The 13,513-nt window shown below is 22.0% G+C and overlaps 2 protein-coding genes across 6 annotated transcripts in view; one reads left to right on the forward strand and one right to left on the reverse strand.

Moving 5' to 3' along the window:
- Nucleotides 1-4,332, forward strand: part of LOC122852484 (terminal nucleotidyltransferase 5C) — a 47,582-nt gene extending 43,250 nt beyond the window's left edge. For all 4 annotated transcript variants that reach the window (XM_044152325.1, XM_044152326.1, XM_044152327.1 and 1 more), the window contains exon 2: nucleotides 804-4,332. In XM_044152325.1, the coding sequence (XP_044008260.1) occupies nucleotides 804-2,357 (1,554 nt within the window). In that variant the 3' untranslated portion in view covers nucleotides 2,358-4,332. The remainder of the gene's footprint in view (nucleotides 1-803) is intronic.
- The window catches only part of LOC122852501 (probable enoyl-CoA hydratase), a 70,782-nt gene that overhangs the window by 49,893 nt on the left and 7,376 nt on the right, over nucleotides 1-13,513 (reverse strand). The window contains exon 5 of one of the 2 annotated variants that reach the window (XR_006373824.1): nucleotides 7,564-7,652. The gene's annotated coding sequence lies outside the window, so the exon portion shown is untranslated. Of the gene's footprint in view, nucleotides 1-2,700; nucleotides 7,653-13,513 lie in introns of those variants that run through there. The other variant, XM_044152366.1, reaches the window with a different exon arrangement.

The following is a 13,513-nucleotide window of genomic DNA, read 5'->3' on the forward strand; positions in this document are numbered from 1 at the left end:
TTTTTGTTGAATATAATATGAAATTTTTTTCGTGATCCATTCGATTTCTACAAATTAGATCGCTAGTGAAAGTTATATCTATATAATACACGTTTCTTGGCATTATTACATCAATCTGATTGCGAATAATATGCAATATAGTCATAGTCAATATATCATTTGTAAAATCTCAAAGTAACAAAGAACTTATTAATTTTTTTTCACGTAAATAAATCCTATTACGTATATACTTTGAAGTATTCTTTAGAAAAAAAATTAAAAGTGTCATATAGCTTTTAAAATAATAGACATAGACAACACTATGTACTAAAACCAAAAGCGTTTTTTTTTCAAACCTCTAAATACTCGTTTTAAATTATTTTTTTTTTTTTTAAATAATTATTAAAGCCGTAAATGTCATGAACGTTCAGAAAAATCTCTTTTTTTTTTTTTATTTTCAATTAGTTTTAAACTATTAATCTGATCGACATTCAACTTGCACCGACTAATTATAAGTTTCCGTAGATTTTAATCTATAAATCCCCGTTGTTTTTTAGATTAATGTCTTAAAATCTCAGGTAGTTATTAGCATTTAAATATAAAATGTTTATTTATTTATTTTTTTTGTTTGTCAATTGACCTCATCTGACACTATGAACGACAGAAAAAAATATACGACAAATCAATAAACTTTAATAGACAATAAATTAAAGTGATTATTTCTTTTATTTTCAAATTAATATATAATTGTTAATTTTTATATATAAACTGGTATTAATAATAATTATTAATTGAAATTTTTTTTTTTTTTGTTTGTGTTACAGTGTGGCTCCCTGGAGATTGGCGAGGAACGCCAAAGACGAGTGTCTATGATGGAGTCCCTTTGCCAGGTCAATGGCACCAAGCCACCAACCATAAACAACAATTCTACCAATATAATTAACAACCATGATAATAATAATAAAGATGAAAACAACAACATCAATAATACAACAAAAAACAACAACAATATTATTAATGATAATAATAGCAATAATGAAAATGAATTAAATAATAATAAAAATAATAGTGTTACTATAAAAAGTAATGTAAACAGTGGAATTGGTGGTAGTGGTGGGGGTGGTGGTGGTGGTGGGGGTGTTAACAATAGTAGCAAGTGTCACAATGATCCAGATTGTCCAAATGATCCACAACAAAGACTTGCAGTGTTAAGTTTTGAACAGGTGCGACGATTAAATGATGTAATGAATGAAATTGTTAGTATTCATGGTAGAGGTAATTTTCCAACAATTGAAGTACGTCTTAGAGATTTGGTAACAATTGTAAGAAGTAAATTAGAAGAAGATCCAAGTAATGGTGGTGCTGGTATGAGAGTTAAAGATATAAGATTAAATGGTGGTGCAGCATCACATGTATTGGCAACTGAATCACAACCATATAATGATTTAGATTTAATATTTGCTGTTGAACTTGGTGGTAGTGGACGTAATTATGATAAAGTTAAAGCAGCTGTATTGGGTTCATTATTTGATTTATTACCAGAGGGTGTTAGTCGTAAACGTATAACAACATGCAGTCTTAAAGAAGCATATGTTAGTAAAATGGTTAAAGTTAATAATGATGGTGATAGATGGTCATTAATATCACTTGGTAATTCACGTGGTTATAGAAATGTTGAATTAAAATTTGTTGATACAATGAGACGACAATTTGAATTTTCAGTTGATTCATTTCAAATTGTACTTGATTCATTATTATTATTTTATGAATGCAGTAAATTACCAATTAATGAAAATTTTTATCCAACTGTTGTTGGTGAATCAGTATATGGTGATTTTCAAGAAGCATTATATCATTTACATAAAAAATTAATATCAACAAGACATCCAGAAGAAATACGTGGTGGTGGTTTACTTAAATATTGTAATTTACTTGTTAAAATGTATAAACCATCACAACCAGATTATATAAAATTTTTAGAACGTTATATGTGCTCAAGATTTTTCATTGATTTTCCTGATATTAATCAACAACAAGCTAAATTGGAAAATTATTTATGGAATCATTTTGTTGGTCCAGATGAAGAATCATTAAAATATCAATATTTAATGTTATTACATAGTGTTGTTGAAGAATCAACAGTATGTTTAATGGGACATGAAAGAAGACAAACATTATCATTAATTGAAAATCTTGCATTTCAAGTACTTTGTCAAGAACAACAAAAATTAAATAATCAACAACCACAAACTGGACCACCACCAACATATGTTTATACAAATGGTTATCCACCAAATGGTGGTTATTATTATACACCAGTTATATCAACAGCATGTTATACATGCTCATGTACATCATGGATGGCATGTTCATCGTGATGTGGAAGTATTGTCGATACAACGACAACAACCACTAATAACAACAACGATAATAAAAACAACAACAACAACAACAACATTGATAATTTAAATGATGCTATTCTCAATCAAGCAAATTGCATCACCAATAATAATTCTCTTATTCAAACACAAGATACATTAACATGTCATCATCGAATAATTAATGACAAACCACAAAATAATCATCATCAACTTGGACATCATGTTTATCATCATCACTATCATCATTACTTTCATCATAATTATGAAAATTATCAACCAAATGTCGTTATCAATGACGACATAAACAAAGACTACAATAATGGCTGTCCAAGTATTTTTGACAAAACTCATGTCACTTCGATAACCAGTTGACGATACTGATTACTGACTCGCACGTTCTGAACTTTGATTTATTTACGAGAACGACTGAATGTGGACGGATGCATATATGTTTATAAAAATTGATTAAATATATTATTATAATTAATTAAAAAAATATATTAATAAGAAAAAAAAAAAAAATATTAAAAAAAAAATTTTAAAATATGAAATGTTATTATATATATTGTATACATCTAGAAATGGTATATTATATGTATAGGAAACTTGATTACGTGTTTCATGTACCCTTAGCCTTGTTGTTTATATTTTTTTTTTTTTTTTTTATTTCTCAGAGAAAAAATGTTAATTGACTTTTATCTATAGTAAATGGAAAAATTGTTTTTTAAATAATTATTAAAATAGTGCTGTGCCTAATTTCTGAGATATTTTCAATTTCAATATATATATTTGACATTGTAAATGATTTAAATGAAAATATAATTAATTATTTATAATTAGTAATTGGTAATATTATTTGCAAAAAAAAAAGAAGGTAAAAATTCAATGAGGTTTATAAGTGTGTATATTATTATTCCAAAATATCCATGATAGATGTAATTTCCAAATTAATCAATGTATGTTCTCAAAATCATTGTGAAAAAAAAAAATATATATATATAAAAAGAATTTGATATAGTCTTCTTTTTAAGTCATTCCGTGGGGCAGTTTTTAAATCTGTTTGGCTCGACTGCTCATGTATCAAGTGGCATAAATTTAAAAAAAAAAATTATCAATTATTAAATTTTTTTTTTTTATAAATTACATAAAAGTGATGATTGAAAATATTGTAAAATTGAAAAAATTTTGAATAGTCGGACCAAAAGGATTCGTACTGTGTCCATGATGATAAAAAAGAAAAATTTTTTTTTTCTTGTAGCATATCGTTAAAAATAAATATTAAAAAATTAAAAAAAAAAAAAATTAAAAACAAGATTAAAAAACAAAAAAAAAAAAAAATTGTATATTATATATCAGTAAAATAATTTTCTTCGATAAAATATAAAAAAAAAAAAAATATTAACGGGGAAAATTGGATAGAAAAAAATGGAGATAGAAGTCTACTGTCAGGGGAGTTTATTTACATAAAAAAATTAACTGTAATTTAAAAAAAAAAAAAAAAAATTATAATTAAAATTATTATCTAATTATTATAATATATTAATGTGTGGCTGTGATCACATTTCATTTAGGTATCCTACATTGTAAGATTTCGATGAAAATAATAATAATAATAACAATAAAAAAGTAAATAAAACAAAAAAAAAAAAATTTTATTACTTTTGACAAACAATTATTAAAAGTTTACTAATTTCAATTGAGGAGAAAAAAAAAAAAAAAAACGAGCACTAGACAAATTTTATTATAAATAATTGAAATAATAAATAACGCTCATGTTTTTAGCATATAGTATCAATGGTTTTTTTTTTTTTCTTTTTATAAATATATTATTATTTTTGTTTTTTGTTTTTCGATATATACATGAGTTTTTCAATTATTTTCTTATATCAAAAACTCTTGACTGGTTGCAGTTTTCGGCAATGTAAGATGTAGATAAAAATCGCGCGCACGTTGCATCTTAGTAAACCCTCAACGTCCAAAAATGATATAAAAATATATGTATATTATATTTAAAAAAAAAATTAATAATAAAAAAAATAAATAAATAAATAAAAATTGCCTAATTGATCCTTGCCTAGTTTGAACGCTTCCGTCGATGATTCTATGTCGTTAATAAAAAAAAAAATAAATGACACAACAGAAAGTGATATGAAATAGTGCAAATACATATCCATAAAAAAGTAAAAATCATTTTTTTATATAATTAAAATAATATTGAAAAAAAAATAAAATTGCAAATTGAAAATTAAATGGGATATTGTATAAGTACAATTTTAAATTAGTCTCTGAGTGTGTCAGTAAAGTAAATTTATAGAGAACCTAGTCTCTCATAGCAACGCTTGCATAACTTTCATTATTAGATACAAAAATTATTTAATACTTTAAGCAAAAGTCGATCGGATAGCTTTACACACAGGTTCAATAATAATATATTTAAAAAAAAAAATAATATAAACCTTGGTGATAGATATTCATACAAAAAAAGAAAACTGATAGTAAGACATAATGTCAATTTTTATATAAAAATAATAATATTTTCGAAAATAAATTGTGTTAATAACAGGGCTTGTATAAAGAAAATAATAATGCAACCTAAAAACGCATAACAGCACATTTTTAAATTAAATAATAAAATTATTTTAAAAATGTTAGATGAATAGATTGTGGAATAGACTATATAGCGATCTCTACTCTGTGACCTCTTTTTTTTAAATCACTAGTTAACTAACCCACAACATAAAAATAAAAAAAAAAAAAATAAAAAAAATAGTTACACAGTATACACATTCAATCCTCTTTATATTATATTTCTTTTTTTTTTTTTTATTAAACCACAAATTTTTACTGCTTTTCTTCTTTTTTTTCTTCATTTTATTATTTATCTATTTTTTTTTTTTTGATAAATCAATTTTTATAATTATCCCGGGTTCTTCTATGACTTGAATTTTTTATTAACAATCGCACATTATTGCCATCAATTTTGTACTTATTTTTTTATTTATTGTAAAAATGCGTTTGGCAATTTGTACTAAATAATATTTGAATAAAATTTTTAAAAAAGTTTAATAATAAAAAAAGCTTGCACACACTCATCATGTGCCAGTAAATTGAACAAAAAAATAAATAAATAAAAACTGGTCACTTTATAACCAGCTTACTAAATTAATTATAAATAATTTTTTAATTTTTTTTGTCTGACCTGTAAAAGTAGTAACACATCATAATCTGACAAACACAGTCGTTACTACTTAAACACTCGCAGACAAATCAATTTCTACATATTTTAATAAATTATCAATTTTAACAGCATAATAAAAATGCCATTTCTCATCATAATCATTAATTAATTTAATTAATAATAAAAAAAAAAAAAAATTTTGTAATATTATCAAATAATTTGTATAATTGTAATACCATTTATTTCTTTTTGTATTATCTTCCATCAATATTATTTTGCATATGAGCTTGTAAAATAATTAGCTATTAAATGCATTGCACAATGATTAAATTTCATCGACGAAAATTTGAGTATATAAAAAATTTCGTTAAATGAAAAAAGTTGATAATAATAAAAGCTGTTTTTTCTTTTTAAAATAGATGTATCTATACTATTAAATTTATCATTATAAATATATATTTAATTTTTATTATAAATATGTAAATGTATATGTATAAAATAATAATATCTAAGTATTAAAAAAAAAAAAAAGTAAATAATTGATAATTGTTTATATTTGTGTTTAATACCAAGAGTGCGTTTCTTATATTACACGACTAAAACGACGAATCCTCACCCTCCGATTTAATTAGTATATTATTAATTCAACGTGCGCGCGCATTTTATTGCAATCGTACATGTTTAATATCTAATATATAAAAAAAAAAAAAAAAAAAAGATCTATATGTATAAATATTAAATAAACATAGAATTTAAAAAAAAAAAAGAAAATGTAATGGTATCTGAATAATAAAAAAAAAAAAAAATATGATATACAAAAAAAATTGAGCTAAACATGTATTTTGATGAATAATATTTTTTTGGAGATGCCCATCAGCGATAGAAAATTTAAAAATAAAAAAAAAAAAAGATTGAAATCAACTGAATTGATTAATAATTTTAAATAAAAAAATTGATAAATAATTTTATTATCAACGGATTTGTTCGATGAACGGATAATTCTCCGTCAAACTCAGGAATATATAAATTTTAAAAAATATTAATAGATAGTTTATATAAGTATCGTTTCACACGTACCAAACATTATCCAACTGGAGGAAAAATTGATTATTGATAGCAGGTCATTTATCTGCGCATCACACGTTTTGCAATTTTTATTTTGAAAAAAAAACTATTCACAGTGACCAAATCTATTATGTATAATTTTGTATTTTATTTTTTCTTTTTATTTAAAAATACCAACAATAATATACAAATTAAATTGATAAAATATAAATACAAAAAAATACTTTCTATAATTATCGTATAGCTCTTTAAATAAATCAACGCTTTTCTCATCGTAATTTAAAAACAAATAGTAGAAAGAAAAAAAAAAATCCAAAAGTCTATACTCTATATTTTATGTCTGTTTAGCATACCCAGATACTTGTGATATTCGTGTTTACATATTATATATGTTGTGATTTAAATAAAATCATCACGAGAATTTTTAAATTTATTTCAAATCTAAATGGTACAATTTAATTCACTGGCTAACAAAAAACTATTATATGTGTAACGTCTTTATGGTTTATATAATTATCTAAAAATATAATCGAATTTTTTAAAGTTAAACAAAAAAATTTAGCAACAAAATAAAAAGAAAAAAAAAAACATATAGGTACATCGACACACAGACACACGAAAATTTCAATAGTAATGAGTAGTAAATTTATTTGTGCAAAAAAAAATTTATTAATCGCTGTAGTTGAGGGAAAAGAATATATTAATAATCATTTTGTCATATTAAAAAAATATGACAATGCTGTGAGATATAAAATAGATGAAAAAATAATAATAAATTATATTAAAATAGAGAGTAGTATAAAAGAAAAATAATTTAGACTTTTGATGGTTTCATGAGTGGTTCCTTCATTCCTCCGAAACTTCAGATGCCAAATATTGATTTATAATTATATATAATTATTGTCAATTTAAAAAAGACTATGAAAAATATCTTAGTTTTAAAAAAATAAAATAACTCACTAAATGATTTTGACTCCAATGACAAAGCAATTTAGTAATTATTATTGGTTCCATTTTTTACTAGATGCTCGGGTCACACTTCTTGTTATCTGTAAACAATAAAAATAATAAATTACATTTTGTTATTAATATTTCTCAAGGGGTGTATTTATTGAGTCAATTGAGTGAAAAAATAAAAAAACATGATAATAATACTAATAACAAATGAAATATATATTTTAAAAAAAATTAATTAATAAAAAGTTTCGATGGACGAAGGGGCCACAAGTGAAAACCTTGCTTTACATTTAAATTTTTTTTTGTAATGGAAAAAATATATGAAAATGATTTTCTTTTTATTTCTTTAAAAATGATTGACTAATATAATAATTAGAAAAATAAATTGCACAGGAAACGACAACGTTACTCATTCATTTAAATACGTATAGTTTAAAAAATATACACGTGAGGTTTTGCTGTATTAATACATACTTAATATACAACTATTTATTATTATCGGGCTGTTAAATCCGATAATTCGACGTTATCAAATTTAAAAAGAAAAGTAAATTATAGAAAAATAAAAAAATCAAAACATGAGACTGCAAGTTTTTTTTTTTTCTCTTATTTTCAAATAAGTTATATAAACATAAAATACAAAGAAAATTTTATCTCAATAAATTTGTTGAATTATCGATGATTTAAAATTAATACTAATATTTAACTTTCAACTTATAAATTATATGCACACGAATTATTATTGATGGTAAAAAACAAAAAAAATGAAAATTCACAGACAAAATAATGACATTATTATTATCATTATTGTTATTATAATAATTAATTATTTTTTTTTAGTCAAATTGACAAGTCTGTCACATGTAAAAAAAGAAATTTTTAGCATAATTACAATGACACCTGTTGCAGAGAAAGTAGTCACGAGGGCAACGATGCTTGTATGTTAAAAAATAAAAAATATTGTAGATGAATAATTTCAAAAATCAATATATATATATTTAAATATATTTTTAGTTTTATTGTATAATGTTTATTATTATCTTTATTATTGTAACGATTATATATTACTGTTAAAAAAAGAAAAAAAATTAATAAATAATAAGAAAAGAAAAAAAAAAAACAAATTTGCATTTGAATTATTTAAGTGACTTAATATTTTAAGTTATTTTTTGATTAAAATATAATTAAAATTAGATAGCTATTTAATGATTATTATTTAAAAATTTAATATCTTATTTTCTAATGTATTTTTTGGTTTGATAATTAATTTAATAGGTAAATAAATTGAGCTACCACAAAATGAACCAACTCATGGATATTTTTCAATGACTTTTGACTTGTAAAATTGATGGAAAATAGTCTTCCTGATTTATTATATTGATATAAACATTAATCAATATGAAAAAAAAAACAAATAAGCAAGAATTTTTATTTAAATAAAATAAAATTTTTCATTGGTTATAAAGGCTTTAGTTAGGGAGAGCTATTATCGAACATGAACAATCTGAGTATTATGTTGGTTTTGTTGATGCGTTTAAAAAAAAAAATATAAAACACGCATTTGCAACATGACCATTCAAGTAAAATAACATTAAGTTAACATAGAAAAGAAAGTTTTAATCTATTATCATGAATTTTATTTAACTATATATATTTTTAATATAAAAAATAAATAAACATTACAAACATTAAGATTTCAAAGTTACGCAGCAATTGAAAGGGTGAATTTTATTTTAAAAAGTTTGTGATTAATGTTTATTTATATATATTACTTTGTTTATCGTTTTATAAATATTTTTCAATGACAAGAAAAAAATTAAAAAATCATCCAGGAAGTTCGATATTTTTAAATCAACAATATATTAACCGAAAAAACTTGTTTTTAATTAAACTTAATTTATCGATATTTTTCACGCTTAAATTTAATTATTTTTCAATCGAATACAGAAAAAAAAAAATTGTTTTTCTTCAGAAATTGATAAATTTATTTATAATATTTTTTGTTTTTTATAAAAAACAATAAATTTATTAAATTGCAAACTGCAAAGCTAATTAGTTTATCATAAATGTTTAAAATAATCATCGAATAATCGTATCACATTTTAATTTATGTATTTAAAAATGAATAACCTTGTAATTCAAGAAAAATAAATAACAAAAAATACATGCGGTTTTAACTGACGCATGTTAATAAACTCATTTTTAATGAACTCGACATTTAGATTTGTATATATAGTTTAATGATAAACCATATAACTCATATAAAAAAAAAATAATATATCAATACAATTATTAACATTGCTTGTTTCAATTAAAATTATATTTGATAATTTATTTAATTTTTTAATTATCATAATTCATTGTTTATTTAATTGCACATTAATTTTTCCATAGAAACAATAAAATTTCTGATATAGTATAAGTCGTCAATTTGTAAAGAATAAAAATTAAAAAAATTTTGTCACATAAAACGAGTGTTTTAAAAACAATCCCAAACAATTTAAAATATTTCATTTGAAATAAACAGTCTCATTATTTCAACAAAGACAAAACATTCAAGCAAATTGATATTTCGTAAAAAAACTAAATAAATAAGTACCATAAATAGCTTGACACTCATAACAAAAAAAAAAAAAAAATTAAACAAAGAAAATAACAGTAATAATAAAAATGTGAAATAAAAAATAAATAAATAAATAAATAATATAGCAAGAAAATATTTATAATGTAATACAATAATATTTCTTAAGAGTTTTATGAAATCATTTGTATATAGTTGATGATATCTCAAGATTGAAAAAAATAAAAATGTAATTGACTTTATTCGGGGACCCTAAGGGGAAAAATGTTTAAATTATCAAGAAGGATATTACTGCGCACAAAGTGCAGTTACGACAAATTGTTTAGATCAAAAAAATTAATCGTTTATATATATTTTCTAATGTGAACTTTCACTAAGGGGGAATAAGTTACCTTCAATAAAAATAAAAAAAATAATAAAAAAATTTACCAGAGATTTTATTTATACCCTCAACTATATACATTATGTGTTCAATTGATTGAATTCCCTCAGGACTTGGTCAACTGTCAACAATAAGTATCTCACAACTTTGAAATTCAATGACATAGAAAAATTTTTTTTATCCCTCAGGTCATAAATAATAATTCTCGCGAAAACTTCAATTTGAAAAGAAAAATAATGATTCGCAAATTATTTGATAAATATAAAAAAAAAAAATTTACTAAAGTTTTTAAATAGAAAAACATAAAAGAAATGATGATACACAAAATTATCTAACGTGAGGATAAAATTCTGAGCACGTGATAACTCTCAATTGGTATCTATAAATATAATACCATAAATAATAATAAAAAAATGAATACTTGCGACATAAAAATTATTGCATAATAACAGGTCGATGAAATATTATAAAAAGAAAAAAAATATGTGTGAGTTAAAAAAAAAAATTTCATAAATAATAATAATAAAATTAAAAAAACTTAAAGGATAAATAATAATGGGAGCTATGTGGTATTATCGGTGAAAGACGAGAATCTTTCCCACGGAAAATGTATTTTATTTTTTCAATTGAATCACTCAACGACGTAAGAATATTGAAACTAAACTCCAGGCAATTGGGACTAAAATATCATATAAAGTCTCTTGTTTAAAATTTCCATTTAAAAAAACATAAATCCATATATAAACTTGTTAATTGTCGTACAATATAATTACATTTCAAATATTAGCCAATAGTATTTTATTTTCATATATCGTTAAAACATAAAAAACTATATAATTATTTTATAAATATTAAAATTATAAATATATAATGAAAAATAAAATAAAAAAAAACATGACAAGTTAATGAATAGTCAATTTTTAATTTGAGGAAAAATTAATAAATAAATCGAGAAAAATAAAGAAAATAAATTAAACAGATCCGGAAGTTTATTATAAAGATGGATTAATTTATCATTGGCTTAGTTTTCTTCATAGTTTAAATGAATTTTTTTTTTTTTTTTTTTTGTGTAAGACAAGATTAATTCAAGATTCTATATAGCTATAATAATTTTCTTTCACTTTTCACTCATCTTATAATTTGTTTTCTTGTATATATACTTTATTATTATTCAACTACTAAATACTAATGCATATATATAAAGATCTACTTTCATATGGCTTGGTAAGATATTTATGTGTTCATAAAATAAAATAAAAACAAATAATAAATAAAAAATATTTTATGTTAAACGATAATCGCGAGTGGATGATGAGCCCAGTTGAATTGTAAGATTTATTGAGATACCCGAGACATGGCATCCAACATATTTCGATATATTACAACAGGCTTTTACTTAACATTACGTGAAAGTAGTTATATATTTATATTTAGATAATCTATTAATTTATCAAGCATCATACTCGCATAAATGATTAATTAATTAATTCTTCTGTGATAAATAATATTTTATTTATATTTTTTTTTATTTAATAACTTTAATTTTATTTATTAATTAAAAAACAAATAATAAGAAAATAATTTTAATTGAATTTTATATTTCCAGATGATGGATATATTTAAAAACTTTTATCCCCAAGTAAATCGTATTATTGATTTTATTTTAAATTTATTTTAATAGACCATTGTTAATTATTAATATAGAATATATATATATTTTTTATAAATAGATTTTGTTGAGATAAGAATTAATCTGTAAATGACAGATGTCAACATTGAAACTATTGGAGCATCGGGATATTTATCCAGGAATTTTGAGACGCACGTAGTCACATTTTATATGAGAAAATTGGACAGCTATCTAAAACGATTGCTCTTACAATATTGTTATGTAACAATTTATTGTTGATGAAAAAATAAATAAATAAATAAATAAATAAATAAAAATATGTAATTAATTTTATCGTGTCCTGTGGAATTTTATACAGCAATTTAACGAAATATGTATTTGACACTTTTCTTTCTTTATTGAATGATCATTTTTTTTTTTTTTTATAAATGAACACCGATGATAAAATCAAATTAGGTCATGACTTTGAATTTTTTTTTTTGTTTCTAGTTAAATAACAGTTTTTTTCTTTAAAAAAACAAAAGGATATTTAAAGGACTATTAACTTTAAAAAAATAAAAACAATGTGTTTATATATTAATTTCATTTATAAAAAAAAAAAAAATTAAATTATTTCAAGAGTTAGTTTAAATTATTCTGTACGAATAAATTTAAAAAAAAAGACAATCTTAAATAACTTGATGTTGTCATTCATGAAAATTAAATTCACAAAATTTCAAATCATAATAAAATCAAAATTTTCAACATTTATAAACGAAAAAGTTTGAGCAAACTTGTAATATATTCTTTAAAATAACACTAACCCAAAGATGAATAAATATGAATAATAAAAATAATACAAATTATACAATAATATTTAATTTATAAAAGAAACTTTTATTACAGTTTAATGTATGTAAAGAAATTTTATAAATATATATATTCTAAATAGCTATTTTCAGCATATATTATGTAGAAAATTGTTCAAGTAAATTAATCACGAAATAAAAAATGGTACATTAAAAAACCACAAGAAATATTAAACATTTTAAACGTTGACATCAAATCAAAAATACAATTGTAAAATAAATCTTTAAATAATAAAATAATTTATAGATATTGTGAAATGTTTTATTTTTTAAATGTAATATTAAAAACAAATGGAAATATATTCATGGTCAACACTTGATGGGCATCAGTGTACAAGGGCTGTAAAATATCAACCAAGTCAAGTAATAATCAATATGCATAGAGATATATAAAACAAGATCCGGGATTCCGTGTATGGCTGGTGCACTTTTATACACATAAACATGACCAAAGAGATTATATGGTATTTCTTCTTACGTCGATTTTATATCGTTGTTGTTGGAGGCTTGGT

This window comes from Aphidius gifuensis, linkage group LG3 (assembly GCF_014905175.1).
Source record: "Aphidius gifuensis isolate YNYX2018 linkage group LG3, ASM1490517v1, whole genome shotgun sequence".
Taxonomy (NCBI): domain Eukaryota; kingdom Metazoa; phylum Arthropoda; class Insecta; order Hymenoptera; family Braconidae; genus Aphidius; species Aphidius gifuensis.